The 20,927-nt window shown below is 33.0% G+C and overlaps 1 protein-coding gene across 3 annotated transcripts in view; it reads left to right on the top strand.

The window, feature by feature from the left end:
• The window catches only part of LOC126891745 (zinc finger protein 271-like), a 93,322-nt gene extending 74,353 nt beyond the window's left edge, over positions 1-18,969 (top strand). For 2 of the 3 annotated variants that reach the window (XM_050661024.1, XM_050661023.1), the window contains exon 2: positions 3,779-15,871. In XM_050661024.1, coding sequence (XP_050516981.1) covers positions 3,779-5,442 — 1,664 coding nt within the window. In that variant the 3' untranslated portion in view covers positions 5,443-15,871. Of the gene's footprint in view, positions 1-3,778; positions 15,872-16,009; positions 16,934-17,273 lie in introns of those variants that run through there. The other variant, XR_007700534.1, reaches the window with a different exon arrangement.
• The last annotated feature ends 1,958 nt before the right edge of the window (positions 18,970-20,927 follow it).

Below are 20,927 nucleotides of genomic sequence, written 5' to 3' on the forward strand. Positions count from 1 at the left end.
TTTCCGTATCTATCATATACTCTAACTTTAGCAGTACTCAACAGTACATAATCATTATTTGAACAATTATTTTTTAAAACAATCTCATTTCTATTAACATTATTTTCTGAAGTATTAGTTGACAACTTAACTTTATTTGGTTCATTCTCGGAATCATTGTTCGGGTTGAAATTAATTGAACTGTTTTCTTTAACATGAATATCAGATGGTTTATTTTCATGTAAAAGAGAACTGTGTTTGGCTTTACATATCTTACAACCGAACGATTTACATTGTTTGTAGGAATGTCCGGTACATAAACAATTTCGGCATAAATTTAATTGTTTTATTTTATCCCATCTTTGGGCTACTGAAAGTTTAAGAAATTCTTCACATAGGTAAATCAAATGATTTTGTTTACAAAAATTACAACTTCTGCTTTTACTAGTTAGCAGAGATCTAGAGCGTTTATCTTGGTAATTAGATTTATAATCCGGTTTTGTCACATTGCTTAACTCTATAGTTTCCAAAAAATCAGCACGATTCTTCAAGAATTCAAGAAATTCGTTTAAACTTGGCAAAGAATTATCTATTTTTCTTTTTTCCCATTCCCTAGAACTAAATTTATCCAATTTACCACTTACCAAATACACCATAATAGCATCCCAATGTTCAGTCGGTAGTTGAAGTGATTTTAAAGCGAATAAATGCTTTTTAACTGAATCTATCATGCTTCTAAGACCTAATGCAGATTCTTTATTTAAATTTTCAATCTCAAAAAGAGCTTTTAAATGATTGTTTACTAACATCCGAGAGTTGTCAAATCTGTTGCATAGAGTCTGCCATGCAGAATTGTAATTTTGTGCAGAAAAATCTAAACTTTGTATAATTTTCAATGCATCACCTTTTAAACTCGCACGTAAATAATGATATTTTTGAATATCTGCCAATACTTTATTATTATGAATTAACCCTTCAAAAGTATCTTTAAACTCAATCCACTTCAAATAGTCCCCATGAAAGACAGGTAACTGAATAGGAGGTAATTTGACACCTTCTAATCCACTATATTCATGGCTTATGTCTAACCTTTTCGACTGTGAACTGGATAAATCGGAACATTTTCTTTTTAACATCGTTCTTGCTCTAGACAAAGTTTTTGAAAATATAGTATCTAATCGTTGTCTTTTCGCATACTCTTGTTGAATATCTTGATCCTGACAATTTAATTCAATTGACATTTGGATTTCATCAAATTCAGTAAACAAACTTTCAGTTCTTTCTGTATTCAATTCTATCTGCGAAAAATGGTCTTCGCTTAAATCATTAATCGCGATATTTGCCATCGACTCTATAAATTTAATAAAATTGTTTAATCTTTGTTCAATTATATCTCTTTTGCGATATAATTGACGAAAATCAGAAGCTTTCATAGGCATTTTTAGCTTTATATTAATCAAAATACGTAGCAAATAATATTATTTAATTGTACGAACTCAAAAATCAACGGTAAGTAATCAAGTAATAAAAGTCAAATCTAAATCTGTCTTTTATCTAATAATCAAACTTAGCCGAATATTGGCTATGGTCCTATAATCATTTATATTTAAATAAATCCAATAATAATAGCAATATCTACTAATAATAATCAGAAATCGTATAGCATTCCACAAACTAATACTCCAAATCAACTCAAATACATATTTGCATACACACAAAGGTGTACAAATCAATCTAATAAGTAATTATTTTTTAGCTAAATAAAATTATAGGTTATAAATCAACTATTCAATGCGCAAAATCAAAATTTTTAATTGAACCCCAAAATCCTCAAAAATCTAATAATTTATTGGCACTTTGTTGAAAGGAAATAAATATGAAGGATAAACAAAGAACAATCAAGATAATAAATGGAAAAACCTCACATTTAATTCAATCGGCAGAGCGGATCCAATCTGGCTGAATCATAAATTCTTCAAAAACCAATAATCTTCATACCCATCTGGATCTATTAGACCATTGTCTCAATCATCGGGTTCGATCGGACACAATTTTATGCTTCTCGGGCTCGAAGGTACCAAATGTTATGGACAAACTTCTGATAGAATGGACTGTAATATATTATATTAAAAACTTCTTGTATTCAGCTAAAAAATTAATTACAAATTGTTAAAAAATGTGATTTTATATTATGACAATCAATCTAATAATTTTAATGACAATCTGACAAATATATGTTGCGTATTTTTGATGCTTGTTTTTTCCCGTCATTGAGCAAGGGCGGAACTGTCTATCCAATAATAAATAATACTTTTCGTCCACCTGCTCTCCCATCGAGTATTTGAGAGTGGTTTTAGAGTTAAAGTTGGCACTTCTTTAGCAAGTATTTGCCAGCGTGACGAAATTGTCGTCGTCAACATTGTTAATGAATCTATTACCAGGTTTAGCCTGTGCGCTGCACAAGGTACACTTCGCGTCAAAAAAAAACTGGTACAACTCTTATAACCGAAAATCGTGTTTTTCAAGTTGTGTAAGTTGATCTTGTCACAAGTGTCATTCCAATTTCTAGGGCAACGTTGCCAGTTCAACGAAAATATTATATCAAACTAGGTAAAAACGGGGCTGTACGACAGACCGCATTTTTTAATATACTAAAAACTAAAACATTTGTAATTTTCTGTCATCTCAATTAAGTATCTATACCTACATTTATTCCTGTTTTATTATAATTTATGAAAATATTTCAATTCAAAAATATTGATAGATAATAAATCTTGACATGACTTTAAATTATTATGTTTAATGTCAAATCGAGAGGTGTGATTGGTTTCTCGTAAATTGTAGGACAAAACTGCATTAAGTTGTGTAGAATAAATAAAACACACTGAAAAAATTAAAAATTTAATTTGAAATTAATACAAAATGAATAACTTTTACAGTGAACAGTATGTAATTTAAATATATGTATTACAATTCGAAATATACATCTTAAACGTTATTTTTTGTATTTAGATTTAGTGCAATTCCGTTATCTGTTATGGCAACAACGAAGTGATTCACGAACAATAATTGTCAGTCTGAACACAGGTTTACATTGGGAAAAAAGTGTACCAGTTTTATATGACGCGAAGTGTACATAAAATGCAGGCGGGTTTAAGTCTAAAATTCGTATTTGTAAACCTAGATTCTTCTCTTTCATATTTGACACATTAGCGTAATCTTGACCACGCATATTTTGTACGTCAATTTCGTTACAAGTCCCAAGCAATTTGGCCTTTATAGGTTCCACGATCGATTTTGGAAACATTGTCGGTATGTCTTCAAACGAATCAAAAGATTGCCACCCATCCGTTGGACAGGCAGCCGGGCCGACGGCAATCTATAAATCGCGCTTAAGTGCCAATGTAATTTTTTATTGATCGTTTTAAAGCATATTTTATGTTGAAACAAAGTAAAAGACCCGCTCTTTGGCGCTCGGCGCCCCCAACATCTCGGCGCCCGTGTGCACGGCACACCCTGCACAATAGGTAAAGTCGCCTCTGCGCATACTGTACATGGAGATACATAAAGTAGAATTAGGGATAGAAGTGGAAGCCTTCTAAAATTTAATTTCACTTGTTGCTACTTGGATTTATCTCGAACCATTGTAGGACAAATATTTACTTGAACAGTCAAACATTTTCTATCAAGGGCGTAGCAAGGCTATCCTAACACTATATTCCTAATTCCTAGCCTAACAATAATTATATTCCTTGGTTTTCTGTTCCAATAAAATATTTATAGTTGGTTTGTATTTTAGGTTGTTCCCAGGAGGAAAACCAAATGAAAATTATGGATACGTTATATTCATATCATAAAAGAACATATACAGATCATCTAATTGAAGGAAAAATGTTAAATAAAAATGTGAACGTTGAGACTGCTGGACATACATCTTACAAATGTGAAATTTGTTTCAAGCAATTTACTGCAAAAAGTAGTTTAAAAACTCATTTGAGAGTGCACACTGAAGAAAAACCGTTCATGTGTGAAATTTGTTTAAAACAGTTTAGTCAAGCAGGTTCTTTGAAAAAACACTTGAGAGTGCACACTGGAGAAAAACCGTACAAGTGTGAAATTTGTTTTAAACAGTTTAGTGAATCAGGTAGTTTGAAAAGACATTTGAGAGTGCACACTGGAGAAAAAACGTTTAAGTGTGAAATTTGTTTAAAGAAATTTATTACAACAAATGGTATGAAGAAACACTTGAGAGTGCACACTGGAGAAAAACCGTACAAGTGTGAAACTTGTTTTCAACAGTTTGGTCGAGAAGGTGCTTTGAAAACACATTTGAGAGTGCACACTGGAGAATCACCCTACAAGTGTGAAACTTGTTTTAAACAGTTTTGTCAAGCAGGTGCTTTGAAAAAACACTTGAGAGTGCACACTGGAGAAAAACCTTACAAGTGTGAAATGTGTTTTAAACAGTTTAGTGAATTAGGTAGTTTGAAAACACATTTGAGAGTGCACACTGAAGAAAAACCGTTCATGTGTGAAATTTGTTTAAAACAGTTTAGTCGAGCAGGTTCTTTGAAAAAACACTTGAGAGTGCACACTGGAGAAAAACCGTACAAGTGTGAAATTTGTTTTAAACAGTTTAGTGAATCAGGTAGTTTGAAAACACATTTGAGAGTGCACACTGGAGAAACACCTTACAAGTGTGAAACTTGTTTAAGACAGTTTAGTAAAGCAAGTAATTTCAGACACCATTTGAGAGTGCACACTGGAGAAAAACCGTTCATGTGTGAAATTTGTTTAAAACAGTTTAGTCGAGCAGGTTCTTTGAAAAAACACTTGAGAGTGCACACTGGAGAAAAACTGTACAAGTGTGAAATTTGTTTTAAACAGTTTAGTGAATCAGGTAGTTTGAAAACACATTTGAGAGTGCACACTGGAGAAACACCTTACAAGTGTGAAACTTGTTTTAAGCAGTTTTGTCAAGCAGGTGCTTTGAAAACACATTTGAGAGTGCACACTGGAGAAACACCTTACAAGTGTGAAACTTGTTTTAAACAGTTTTGTCAAGCAGGTGCTTTGAAAAACCATTTGAGAGTGCACACTGGAGAAAAACCTTACAAGTGTGAAATGTGTTTTAAACAGTTTAGTGAATTAGGTAGTTTGAAAAGACATTTGAGAGTGCACACTGGAGGAGAAAAACCGTTTAAGTGTGAAATTTGTTTAAAGCAATTTGTTACAACAGGTGAAATGAAGAACCATTTGAGAGTGCACACTGGAGAAAAACCGTACAAGTGTGAAATTTGTTTTAAACGGTTTAGTAAATCAGGTCATTTGAAAACACATTTGAAAGTGCACACTGGAGATAAACCTTACCAGTGCGCTATTTGTTTAAAGCAATTTAGTGAAAAAAGTAATTTAAAAGTACACTTAAGAGTGCACACTGGAGAAAAACCGCTCAAATGTTAAATTTGTTTTAAACAGTTTTCTACAGCAAGTAGTTTGAAACATTTGAAATTGCACAATGACACTGAAGTTAAACTTAACCTTCGGAGTACGGAGATTATTTGACTTACTTAGATTACGAAGATGGGTCAAGCGTGACCCATTCTCATTTTATTTATAAGGATGTTTTAAATAGTCAGTATTAATAAACAGTATCTTTAATTCAACAAAAAACAAACAAACATAACCATTATAATCCTAAATTATTGTATTTAAATTTTTTAAGATGGTTTCCCATGGGTATACACTAGTTCGCTCCGGCGGCCAGATTTTAATACCTTACAGAAAACGGGCATAGGTAAATTCGCTCCGGCCATATATTTGAATAGGTATACCCGTAAACAGAGACGGCTGCGATTTACGTGTACCTACAAACATATTAAAAATATTTTTCGAAATCCGAAGACCGGGTCAGGACTGACCCGGCATCATATATGTTACGTAGAGGAAAAACTGTAATTTGCATGTTCACGAATTATATACGAAAAAATAGACTGAAACAAATAAGGAGAACTTACGATCAATCGGATTTGTAAAAAAATTATTTCATAAAATATTAAGAAATAAGTGAATTTCGGGTCACGCTTGACCCAGTCTTCGTACTCCGAAGGTTAAGGAGTGTGAAATTTATTTAAAACAATTGAATCGGTCATTCCAAAAAGTGCTTAAGTCCACAATTTTGAGACACTAACTTTTTGAGCGGAATCGATTTCTTTAAGATAAATTCACATTGTGTGCAAAAACGACTCCAGTACGTATAGAATAATATGTCGAAATATTCTACCAAAATTAAAGGTCTGTCCAAGAACAATATGAGTCCAGGGCGTATGCAGTTTTTGTGGTTAATTTATAAACATAATTTTTGCCTAATGATAGATATTTTGGGGCGCTGAAATCAAAAATTAAGAAGCGGGACAGAATTTATGTGCCAGAACAATATTATTCCCTTATGGCTGGAGCTGGGACACATTCCATTTTTGAGATAGACACGTCAGATATTGGATTATCGTAATTGGTGACCAACACCCTAATAACACCAAACATTCCATGTATGTTCCTAGAATGTACACACAGGACATTGAAAACATTTGTTAAATGTCCTCAAAAGCACAAGAATGTCCCCTAAATGTAACAGGAAAGTCCTGTGTCAGCATTTTAAACATTCCTTGAATGTCTTGTTGGAACATTCCATGAATGTCTACGAATGTTCTTTGGACATTGACAGTATATTTTTAGACAGTCCCTGGATTTAGTCGCTGAGGTGACATAATACCTCCGATTTGTTTTTTCTTGAGTTTTGTAAGAGAGACTAAAAACTTTTTTTACAGTCACCTCCTGTTTTCATATGATATTTTTTGACATGTTTTGTAGTAAATTCAACTATCTATTTACTACAAAACATGTCAAAATTTACATGTGAAAACAGGAGATGACCCTAAAAATGGTTTTTCGTCTCATACAAAATTCATGACAAAGCAGATAAGAGATATTGTGACATCACCGACGATATACCAGAAGTATATGTGGCCATACCAAATAATACATCCTTGATAAATATAAACATTTTTATTACACAAAATCTTGTCATATTTTTTTCCACAATTATCACTACGATGATGATTGATTGTATTGAATTGTACATTACAATTATAATCTGGTCATAAATGAGCAATTTTAATTTAACCTAAATTACTACTGTTCTTTAAAATGAAGAGCTTACCCCATGGCGTCTCTTATCTAATCTAACAAGATCGTGCACTATTTTAACATGCTCAGGCACACGAGCACTATGCTCTGCTTTTCACTATCACCTATCACTCAAACTAGTTCAAAAGGCTTTGTCCTCTTTAATCTTCTAGTTTGCCCAGTAGTATCGAGGAGCTGGATTTACTCAATATTGTCATACTTATAAAGTTGTTGCTCGTGACTTCCTGCCATCTTCTTGATGATTATATTCAGGTTCCATTTCTAGGTCCTTATGGAGATCACTGTTTGTCACATACCAAGGAGCATCTACAATATTTCTCAGTATTTTGTTCTGGAATCTTTGCATAATTTTTATATTACTTGGTCTAGTAAGTACACCCCCATAGTGAGCATCCATAAGTCCATACATATCTTAATATTTGTTTATAAAGTAATAACTTATTATGCATCGTCAATGTGGAGTTTATTCCAACTAGATAATACACTTTTATCTATCTTTATTTTGCCTTTCATAGCCACAAGGCTATACGTTTCCTACCTGGTTTTTTTGTAGACCACTTTCAGCTGATTCTAAAAAAAATAAAATGGATGGTAATTTTTCTATTCTTTACAATTAAACATCAAAAGAAATAGGTAATAATATGCATAAATAATTCGTATAAAGAATAAAGAAAATTGAATACGGATTTTATAATACTTACATAATTGTTTAAACAAAAGAGATCTAGCCAGAGCAAAACTAACATACAGAACAGCAAAAAAAAGCCACTAATAATTCTAATTTCCATTTTCCATCCAATCATAAATTTTTAGGTTATCGTTATCATGAAATAATGAAATGTGAAAATGTGATGACCACGCGGCACGCGACCCTACTTACATAGAACACGGGCGGCAAATTTGAAAATGAACGCAAATTGAATAGTAAATGGCCTCACTTAAAATATAGGACATTGGTAGTATGTTCATAGAATGTCTTGTAACATTCCACCAATAATTTAATCAGATGTTCACCGAATGTTCCAAGACATTCAAACATTAATAGAACTTTGATAGTACATTCCTGAAATGTTTTGTGTTTTTAGGGCATATTACAAGCGAAACTCCCTCTATAATGAATGCTTAGGTTCAAGGGAACCAAAGCAACAAAAAAAACCTCTTCATCGTCGTTGATGTCTTTTGAATACGATAAACATGGAAAAGGTAGAGTTGTGACCCACGATTTTCGGTTTCACTAGTCATACGTTTCATCTTTTCAAAACCAAACGTCCCTGTTGCTACCAACACCATTAGCTTCTCCAAATAGTGCTGTAGCCAATAATCCCAAAAAGTTGCAGACATCAAGCAAGTTCAAAACAGCATTTTGGCAGAATATTGAGCCCACCACTGTTCTTGAATGAACTATTCATATTAACCCATATATTTCTAATATTCTTTTTTGTTTTTTTATTAAAGTTAAATTTAAATTGTCTAGATTAAAAAAAGGTGCTACTATAGTATGCGGTCTACCTCGAGAGAGCGATCTACCTGAAGTTATTAGTTGTCCAATAAAGGCATATATGTAGCTCTGTAGAGTCACAATATTTCCAGTCCTCTATCCCCATGACTTTTTCGGCTTCTTTATTTGTACACTTCACTGTTTCGTTCACAATTTTTTCGTCCTCAAACAAGCAAAGGGAGTCAACAGGATCATCTACACTTTGACCAGGGGCTAACATTACTTTGTGCACTTTGCTTTTTATTATGTCGCAGGATAGCATACGTACTGTCGGTTGTAGTTGACACTTCTCGTTAATTCCATCCTTAGTTTCAAAAATTACACACTCTGAAATCTGGGAACTTGTATCTACACATTCTTCTTCATTATCACTCAATACTACTTGCTGATCATCCTCTTCACTTGCTTCCGAAAGATGATCTTCAATTTTAGAGTCACTTTCAATGACACCTACTGCAGGGAATCTTCATCATCGGAATCCCATAAATTATTTGCAATATCTTGCAGTTCTGCAGCAGATAATGGTTTTTGGGACATTTTATTCGCACTATCTACTTTCACTGTAATTCAATATAATTTTAGGAGCATAGTTGTCGACACTAACATCGATATCAAACGACTGATAGCAGATGCATTATTTATTTCAAAATATGTGCAGGTACCTACCCAACAATATTATTGCTTTCCACCAATGATTATCAGTTTTAAAAATTCATTTAGAATAGATATAACACCTATTGTAAGGTAGACAACGTAATAAAACCATTTTAAAGTTAAATTGTGGCTTATTTTCCATCTAAAATAATAAATTATTAAATTGGAAATTATTATTTCTGATTTACTTGTACATATGTAGTTGACTTATAAGAAAAAAATATCATGGTATCTCTACAAAACCAAGGATTTTCATATCCAGATAGTTTTTTGCATTTTTCTCGAAAGTTAGTTAACATGACTCAGTCTGTTTCTGAAATAAGCTGTTCAAGTGCATTTTTTTGTTCTTCTTAATGGCGATACATGCTCGTTTTTGTAATATTTTATTTAGTTATCGAGTAATTTCCGCATACGCACATATTTCTCAAATTGGGCTCTGTACCGCCATTCTTTACTATATTACGAATATGTGTGCCAAATATCTCGACAAAATCTTAAAAATTATAGCTACAATCATGGACCGTGTTTTCTGCGCGCTGATGTAGACTCTTAGGTAATTTTATGAGGAATAAACCGAATAATTTTTTTCATTTATTTATAGATCAATAATTCATCTATAAATTAATGAAAAAAATTATTCGGTTTATTCCTCATAAATTTACTTAAATGGAGCGTTTTTGTGAACTTCCTGAAAAAGTTGATTTGTGGGTTACAACCTTTTACCTTTCAACTGCCAATATACTACAAAGGAAAAACCCAAAAACAAAAAACGAAAACTGGTACGTGTATTCAAGAGATGAATCGATTTCATCAATTGCGAATTTCTAGTACCGATCATATGCGTCCGTTTTGGGTAGGTCAATGGATATTTTATCGCATTATTTTTTCTGTGTTTAATTTTGAAGCATTTTTGACACCAACTTATTAACTTATGAGGTATTCTAGTACTAAAAGTTACTCTTGCTTTAGGTCGGTAAAATACACCGTTTTTTTTTGAAAAATTTTACAAATTTTGCTCAAATTCAAAAAACGAAACATTTTCAAATAGAAGACGGTGTATCCTACCGACTTAAAGTAAGAGTAAACTAGAATACCTCACGATTTAATAATCCAGTGTCAAAAATACTTAAGTCAAAGAAAAAAAGTTATGCGATAAAATAACCGTTGCCCTACCCAAAGAGGACGCATATGACCGGTACTAGGAATTCACAATTTATGAAATCGACTTATCTCTGGAAGATAAATAGACGTACCAGTTTTAGTTTTTCTAAATAGACATGTTCTAGAGGTATTTAAAAAAACTGATTAAAAGTCACCATCTTCAAAGAACTCAAGCTTCCTTATAAAGCATTTTCGGAGTAGGTGATTTGGGCTAATACTTAATATTTTGAGCCCAGGATTCTACAGTTAAAATATTTCCAATTATGAATGAAACACCCTGTATTGTTTTGTTTTATTTCATTATCTTTTATTTTGTAATAATATTGACGATTTTTGTAATTTCAGTAAACTGTATTTGTTAGTGTTTTGTTCCTAATCTTTGTAAGCTGTGTCCATAAAATTGTAAAGCTTTCAGTGACAATAAAGCATATTTCTATTCTATTCTATACAAGCGTTTTTGCTTCTTTTGTTGAATTTTTTTTAGCACTATGCCATATCATTGGTCGAAAAGGTCCCCGCGACAATCTTCGATATGGGGCTCCTGTGGGGCTAGCTACGCCACTGCGTCAAATATTGGATTGTCGTAATTGGTGACCAACATATTACAAGCGAAACTCCCTCTATAATGAATGCTTAGGTTCAAGGGAACCAAAGCAACAAAAAAAACCTCTTCATCGTCGTTGATGTCTTTTGAATACGATAAGCATGGAAAAGGTACAGTTGTGACCCACGATTTTCGGTTTCACTAGTCATACGTTTCATCTATCCAAAACCAAACGTCCCGTGTGGCTACCAATACCATTAGCTTCTCCAAATAGTGCTGTACCCATTAATCCCAAAAAGTTGTAGACATCAAGCAAGTTCAAAACAGCATTTTGGAAGAATATTTCTATTAAGTCGTCAGCTACGAACGTCACATCGCTGACGACGCGACGTTCGTAGCCTCTGAGTCAGATAATGAATTTGATTTTCTTCCATAAGATTATATTTTAATAATTACCAGTTTTTGTAGTTACTGTACTTTGAAAATAAAAATATAAGTGGTTGTATTTCTGTTTTTTTTTTCGTTTCATGCAAAAACAGCATAAGTCCAATATTTCAAAAGTAATTTTCCAAAAAACCTTTATTTTTTCCGAGACGATTTATAGGTCATTAAGATTAGGAACAAAATTACAATATCACTTCACTTGGGATTTTTAGGTCATCCGTTTCATCAATCTTTCAACTATTTAGTTTTTTGCTCTCCTGTAAAATTAGGAAAATGTGACTCGTGTTTTTTTTTAAATTACCGATTCAATTCAATACAACGTCTCATTTAAAAGTACATTTTGCAAATGCACATTGAGGAAAATCCTTAAGGGCCTACAAAAAATGACGCAAAACGGAAGTGTGTGACTTGGAAACTGTCGTTTTTGTTGGCGTGCAAAATGCTAGAATAATCAGGTTCAGCTTGATTATATCTGTCAAACGTGTTTGATACGCACTTGAATTCTATTATACACTGTGAGCTCGTACGTAGAGGGGATATTTGCAAATTCGCGAGCGCCAGTAGTGGCAAGTCTGTAAACGTTTACCGGAAATTTGACATAAATGTCAAAGTGATTAAATTAAAATTAAAAACATTAATTATAAAAAATATTAGTTGATCAAAGCTGTGGTATATATTTTTACCTTAAATACTGAATTTAAGTTTTTTTTAATGTTGCGTAATATGTAATTATAATTTAATCTAAAAATCTTAGCGCCATCTACACGATAATTGTGAAAGTATCCGAAGTAAGGAATTCATATTTTATCAATAGAACGTCAAAATGATTAGCAAAATCTTACAAATCGATTACAATTTAATTACTTTTTTGCGTTGTAAATGTTAAGCGATAACAATTAAATAATAAATTTAAAAATTACCGGTGAAAGTTGAATTAATAATCCGCTAGGAGCGCCACCAGCGAAGCTCAGAGCGTATAGTAAATCTGAAGTGTGTGTGATTAGGATTTATAATTGGACTTTTTGATGTGTAGTTTCGTTTGCAAAATATAACTTAAAGTTATACTTTCGCCAAGACCAATAAAAAGATACGTGTGTATCTTATTACAACTTTTAATAAACTCTCGTTGCCAAGCGTCCCACTTGACACTGTTTTCTAATTGACTAGAATTAAGCTAGGGTCTGAACATACCGCCAGCATTGAAAGATTATAAAAAATATTTTAAACATATATCGATAGCAAATGATTACAACGTTTTTTAAATTCATTAATCTTACCCCAAGTAGCAATTTTTCGACGCATTGGTTGTCAGTACAAACAAATGCACTGTATATAACGTTGCCACAGTGGACTTTCAGTTGTTTCGGCCAACGACCCCTAACCCGACTGACATTACGATGTTACAACGATAAGTAATACCTTTAGTTATATGGGCAACTAAGTTATTACTATTGTGACAACTACATATCACAGGTAAGTTTTTTCAACAATCGCAACGACTTAAAAACGTTATAATGCTAAACTAATTTACGCCCATGGGTTTTCTGGCCGACTAGGTAGTTGTCTCTCACGACCCCAGGACCTTTGTTCTGGATGTGTGACACGTTTGCGGCAACTTCAGGAGCAAAAAAAGAATTTACTTTATAACCTTACTTTTTTCTTATTATTTTATATTTTATTTTGCTGGATTTTTTCGATTTATTTAACAACCTGTTTATTTGTTTTTATTAGCTGGTTTCTCCATTGTCCATTGTTTTATCAGTAGATTTGATAAGCTTAAATCTTTGTATCAGCTTTGCTAGACAGGGTTGCCAGGCCAGTTCTTACTCTTTCAGTACTATTCGTTGCAAGATAATTCGGCTAGAACTCCGACAAAATATGTACTTTTTGTACATATTTTGTCTGAATTCCATCCGAATTATCTTGCAGCGGATAGTAGTTTTGCTTTCAAAAAATCAATAGAAATCAGTAGATTCTTTTTAGGCCCTGTAAATACAGTAAAACCTGTGTTAACGGTTACCTGTCAAAATCGGCCACTTGTCGCCCGGTTTCATAATCAACTTAAAGTAAACATTAAGTAAAGTTCACTTTAAAGTTGGCATTTACCCATATATGAATTATTGTGATAAAGGTAGGTACCAACTTACTTAAAATTTAAAATCCACTTTAACTGATTATAAAACCGAGCGTTACAATTATTTTGAAAATTCTCCAAACCAATTATATGAAGATTTCCTTATTTAGATCTGGTATTTACCAGTTTCATTTCTCTGTCCATCTATTATCATCATCTACGTCCTGAATCTTATTTTCGGTAATGACTTTGGGAAATTGTAACAAAATGTCTGAAAATAATTTAGAAATGGGGTAAATACTATTAAAAAGCAAATTTTATTTTAGTGATAACAAAATATTGAAATATACCAAACATCTAATAAAAAACATTGCCTACTAGAATTTTTTAAATAATATCAAAAATATACCAAAACAGTAGATATCTACTAAATGTGGCAACGCTGTTAAGGAGAATGATGCACTTCATTGCACTGGTCACATGATCTCTGTCACCCAATAAGAGGGTGCGTTCTAAAGTGGTTGGGATAGTCGGCCAGGGCCGTGTTTGGTCGGCGATTGGACTTCTCGGTTGTCTCATCCGTCTATGGTTGGTAATAAGGTATATTTTAAGTAATATTGGTAATATTGTTTAATGCACCATTTTGGTTTTTTTGGGATGTAAAGAAAATAAAAACACAAAATATAAAAAATGCAGGCATTCTCTAATACCTTTAAAAGCACCATCAATACATTAAATTTATACAAAACATCTTTAACATAAATTCTGGCTTTTATATTAAAATTAGATTTTTTAAATTTGCATATTTTTTGTTAAAAAGGTGATAAAAAATGAGCGCGTGTGTTTTTTAAAGGTGGAATATCCATATTTGACGGTAATCTGAGATGCGTTTATAAATTTCACATCAGGTAATTTTGTTTAAGTCCTTATTTATGTATTTATATAAATTTAAATACCTGATATGATGTCAAAATAGTTTACTTTTTATATAGGTAAAAAAACATAACCAGTCCGACTCTTTGAGCAACTATTGCACGCAGGCGCTTTTTATAGTCGCTTCAGTTGTCTTATGCAACGCTTAAGGTTGCCTAGGCAACGTCAAGACAACTCAAAAATCGTCCACCAAATTAGTGCAGAATTGGGTCGTCTTCTAGGCAATAACAACGTTGTAACAAAACGTTGCCACGCGGTAGACAACGTTGTCGCGTCGACAAATTGCTACTTGGGACGTATTTAAAATAACCTATAAAAGACGTCTATATGATGTAATGTTCAGACACGTGTATATATTCAACCAAGAACTGACGTTTCCTCGACGTTATTGACGTCATTTGGTTGTCTGGGTAATGGGAAACTATATGGAGATATATAAAGTAGACTAAGGGTTTGATATGTAGAAGTGGAAGCCTTCTAAAATTTAATTTCACTTGCTGCTACTAGGAATTATCTCGAACCATTGTAGGGCAAATACATACTTGAACAGTCAAACACATTGATATAAAAACACCCAGGATAGAACCTATGAGCAAAATTCTGGCGTCCAAAGTAGCTGATAAAAAGTAGCTAATAACTTGACATAACAATGGCCGACTCTTGGTTTCCGGAATAATTTCTTGATTTACCAACAGGAATGCATTAAATTATTGACATAATATTTCCTTAATACATAATGTTGCCTGTTTTACAATGTATTTTACATTAAAATATGTCACCAAATAAAATATTTATTATTTATTAACCACAAAAACACCTGTCAACGCCAACTTCACGTAAGAAATTGTAAACAGTATGTGACGTCAGTTCCGTCGCAGATCAAATGCATGTAAAATGGACAGCCTAAGTCTGACGTCACAAATGTCACAAAATTGGGAGGAGCTTATATTGGCTCCAAACAATTTTGTTTGTAACCTTAAATGGTCATAAGGAATTTTTCTTTTATGTGCTATGTGTGGCAAAATAAGACTTCATTTAGGTATTTCGTTAAAGAAACCTGTTAATTAAGAGATTTTTATTCGTTTTTGCTCAGGTGGTTTTTATTCCTTAGTGATTGAAAATAAACATAACCTCAAAACTGTTTACATTCTAATCATTGCATTAAATTAACTCACCTGGGCAAAAACGAATAAAAATCTCTTAATTGGCACGTTTCTTTAACTAAATACCTAAATGAAAAGTCTTATTTTGTCACACAAACCACGTAAACAATAAATTAAAAATTCCTTATGAGTGTTTAACATTATAAACAGAATTGTTTGGAGCCAAATATAAGCTCCTCCCAATTTTGTGACGTCAAGACTTAGGCTGTCCATTATACACAGTTAGACCGCTTGGTCAAACATTTTCTATCATGGGCGTAGCAAGGCTATCCTATCAATAGATTCCTAACCTAACAATTATATTCCTTGGTTTTCTGTTCTAATGAAATGTTTATAGTTGGTTTATATTTTAGGTTGTTCTCAGGAGGGAAACCAAATGAAAATTATGGAGACGTTACATTCATATCATAAAGGAACATATACAGATCATCACATTGAACGAAAAATATTAAATAAAAATGTGAACGTTGAGTCTGTTGGACATAGATCTTACAAATGTGAAATTTGTTTCAAGCAATTTACTGCAAAAAATAGTATAAAAGCTCATTTGAGAGTGCACACTGGAGAAAAACCGTACAAGTGTGAAACTTGTTTAAGACAGTTTGTTCAAGCAGGTCATCTGAAAGCACATCTGAGAGTGCACACTGGAGAAGAACCTTACAAGTGTGAAATTTGTTTAAAGCAATTTACTACAAAAGGAAGTTTGAAAAATCACTTAAAACTACACACTGGAGAAAAACCTCATAAGTGTGAAATTTGTTTAAAGCAATTTATTACAACATGTGATTTGAAAAAACACTTTAGAGTCCACACTGGAGAAAAACCGTACAAATGTGAAACTTGTCTTAAACAGTTTAGTGAATCAGGTAGTTTGAAAACACATTTGAGATTGCACAGTGGAGAAAAACCTTACAAGTGTGAGATTTGTTTAAAGCGATTTACTGCAATAAGTAATTTTAAAATGCACTTGAGAGTGCACACTAGAGAAAAACCGATCAAATGTGAAATTTGTCTTAAACAGTTTTCTAGAGCAAGTAGTTTGAAAAATCATTTGAGTTTGCACACTGACTCCATTCCTGGCAGAACTGAAAAATATGACGGATAAAATTTCGGTATTAAGGAACAAACGTAAACTTAGAAACATAACAAGACAAGGAGTATAATACAGAGTCTGACATGATAAAAATGGGAAGAGCGATACAGACTATAATTAGGAGAATAGCGAAGGAGGAAAAAGATAAGGGTAATGCAGCAAAAATATTGTAAGGTCAGTTGGGGTAAGTGCGATACAAAATTAACATAGTTAAAATATAAATCATTCGAAGGTGCCCTAAAAATTCCCGGCAATCAATACAATTTTTTTCCATGAAAGATACAGGCATTGACCACACCTTGAGTTCTTAATTTTTTTATATATCGGTTTAAGAAAAAATTATATTATTTTTTTAAGGCAAGTGGTCGCACTTACCCCGCTCAATTGGCGTAAGTGCGACCACTTTGTAGGGCAAATACATACTTGAACAGTTTCTATCATGGGCGTAGCAAGGCTATCTTAACAATATTATATTGTTGGTTTTCCTGTTTCAGTAACATGTTTATAGTTGGTTTTTATTTTAGGTTGTACCCAGGAAGAGAACACATTGAAAATTATTGAACCGTTACATTCGTCTCATAAAGGAAAGTATACAGGTCATCACGTTGAAGGAAAAATACTAAATAAAAATATGAATGTTGAGACTAGGCAGAAACCTTACAAATGTGAAATTTGTTTCAAGCAATTTAGTGAAGCAGGGACTTTGAAAAAACATTTGAAAGTGCACACTAGAGAAAAACCTTACAAGTGTGAAATTTGTTTCATTACGACAACTGACTTGAAAAAACACCATAGAGTGCAGACTGGAGAAAAACCGTACAAGTGTGAAATTTGTTTTAAACAGTTTGGTCAAGTAGGTGCTTTGAAAATGCATTTCAGAGTGCACACTGGAGAAAAACCTTACAAGTGTGAAATCTGTTTAAAGCAATTTGTTAAAGCAGGTGATTTGAAAAGACACAATACAGTGCACACTGGAGAAAAACCGTATAAGTGTGAGACTCGTTTTAAACAGTTTAGTGAATCAGGTACTTTGAAAAAACATTTGAGAATGCACAGTGGGGAAAACCTTACCAGTGCGCTATTTGTTTAAAGCAATTTCCTGCAAAAAGGAATTTGAAAATACACTTGAAAGTGCACATTGGAGAAAACCCGCTTTAATGTGAAATTTGTTTTAAACAGTTTGGTCATGCAGGTAGTTTGAAAAATCATTTGAGATTGCACACTGACACTGGGGTAAAACTTTGGGACTGTGAAATTTGTTTAACACATTAACGCTTACGTTTAGCATATTACGGGAGGGAAATAGTAAACGCGGCCAAGACTCACATAGAGTTGTAGAGCCAAATGATGATCATGATGGTAGCATATGGAGCCACCAAACGTAAAAAATTGTTAAGTAAAATTTCGCTTAGTGAGATTCGGCATATTCTTAGTTAAAGATTACCACTTCTTGAATCCACAACTCAAATTTAGTTTTATATCTATTTTCCAGTGTAATAACTTTTTTTTCAATTGACGGTTGGTTTTGTTTGTGCCAAAATATGGACATTTGTTTCGTGTCAGTTTTTTATTTATTATTTTTTGCACTAGGATCTTCGTTTTTGTTTTTAAAAGATTTTGTACAAATTTTAATAAATAAATTATACAGCTTTTCATAATATTTCATCTTTTGGTTTTTTCTTAATTACGCCAAAAATATGTGTGTTCCCAAATGGAACCGCTAGGCGGTTTGCTGGATGTCGTTTCTACGCTGCTTTTTTACTTTTCTTATTTTTAGAGAAATTTCTTTGAAAGAAAATCTCGAAATAGCTTTCAATGAAAACGAAAGTAATAACGATGTTTCTGCCTTTACATAAAATCTCCAGATAGTAGAGAGATATCGAAACCCTATTTAACATCGTCCTTTAATAAAAGATCCTTTATTTTGACATATACGCAAGCGCAGTATCACGTCCTTTATTTTTGTCCTGTAATAAAATACAGGCCGCCTGTATTTAAGGAAAAATAAAGGACAAAAATCTTTTAATAAAGGATCCTTTATTTTGACGTGACGTGTCAAAAATGTGACAAATTTGTCAAGAAATGTGAAGAAACAAGAGAAGGAAGAGAAGGAAGGCGTCTAACTTCACTTATATTTATGTTTTTATCACATCTTTGCAAATTTTTGATCTAAGTTGAAGTTTTATTTATTAAAAAGAACTCCTAAATAAAGAGATAAAAGTTTATTCTCAATTCTCAGATATATATTGTTAATGTTTTGATCCAAATCAATATAAAAAAGAATATTTAAGAACATTGAGTTATTACAAAAAGTTTATAAACAGGAATTTACATATAATATTTGTAAATAATTTTATAGTGTTTAATAATTACAATAATCAGATATAGAATTTCTTTATAAGTCATTTAAACTCCAGACATTTTTGTATAGAAATAAATATTTTTATTACAGATATACCTATAAGATGTACCTACCTAGTTTCAATTAATTTGAATGCACGTATCATACTTGCGACATTGTGGAAAAGTTTAGGATTTGTTAAAATTCTGCATTCAAACGTAGAGTTCAATTCAACAGATATATAACATAAATGGTATTAAAATATAAACGGGCTCATAGAATAAAACAAAAGTTTAAGTGGTTTAAGTATTTATTTTTGAAATTTTAATCCTTTATGTATTAGAATAACGTTTCGAACCAAAAGTATTACACTTTCATTTTCGTGCCATCAGCTTTTGTTTATTTAAATATACTGTCAAAATAATTCATCCACCATAAAGCTAATTCCTCTATTTATTTTGTCCTTTAAAACACTTTCTTTACTTTATCGTGTCCGGGCATGTCATTCATAGCCCAGTTTTGGGCTATGTTGGTTCCATCTTTGCTGCCGAGCCACAAATCTTCGAGGGTACAATGATAGTTTCTGCATGTAAGAAGATGTTCCATATTCTGTATTTCTCCACAGTCACATCATCTTGGTCTATTTTCTCCCATTTTAGAATGTTTTATTTTACTGGAGCGACCCATGTTCTTATCCTATTTATACTTTTCCGTATTTTAAAGTCTAGGTCTAGAGATTGGCCGGTCCATTGAACCTAGGGAAGAGGAAAATACTCATCCTGCACTGTTCCAAGGAAGCTTTTCCTGGATTTTAGTCGCTTTTGTGGCGTTTGAGCTTTGTATAGGGCATTCCACTCATCCACAATCTGTTTAATTTTCTATATGTGCTCTGAAACGCATCTGTGTATCAACGGTTCTACAAAACCCGTTAAAACAATTTGTTCATACATTTTTGCTAAATGTGGAAGTCTTTTTAACGGAAAGTGATATAACATTTTAAAGGATACGTAAAATCAAACACCAATATGCATTTATAAATTTATTAAATAACTACTAATAATTTGCACTATGGGTAGCGGGTGGGAACTCCTTTGGAGTCTCTTGGATTCTATTGGATAATCCTATCAGGGAAAGTGAATCAATCCCTGCCCCCTGCAGATTCCAGAAGCTTCCTGACCCGGGAAGCTAGCACCTGCTAAGGGTCCCTTGTCCAGGGTCACGGATGAAGTCCAGAACGGCATCCAAGGCGACAAAGAATACTTCCGGTACGGCGAAGATGGCGGAGCTGGCAACCCTTGATTTTAGGGATAATATAATCTCACAAACCAGTAGCGTCTGTCTCAGAGTGAGCGGCTACAAACAGCGTCTGACCCAGAGTGGGCGGCTGAATAAGAACTCACCAACCCGCATGGCAAGCGTGGTGTTTTAACTGCCATTACCCCCCTCTTTTTATCATGGCGAATAATAAAACAAACGGAAATGGTCCCCAGGTGGGTAAGGAAATTTCTGAATCCCACACCTCAAAGGTCTGCCTCACGGATTCTGGGGGAGGCAATAATTCGCTCTTGATAGATAAAAACAAAAACCCACTAAGACGAACACAACAGAAACCAAGAAAATCTATCAATCTGTCAATAGGGACATACAATATTAAATCAATGTCCACGGATGAAAAAGTACATGAACTGGAGGAAGAACTAAAAAATATAAAATGGGATATCATAGGCCTATCGGAAACTCGAAGGAAAGAAGAAAACCGAATACAGCTAAACTCCGGGAATCTACTGTATTATAAAGGAAATGAAAAGAATAGTAATTTTGGAGTAGGATTTATAAT

This window comes from Diabrotica virgifera, chromosome 9, assembly GCF_917563875.1.
Source record: "Diabrotica virgifera virgifera chromosome 9, PGI_DIABVI_V3a".
In the NCBI taxonomy this organism is placed as follows: Eukaryota; Metazoa; Arthropoda; class Insecta; order Coleoptera; family Chrysomelidae; genus Diabrotica; species Diabrotica virgifera.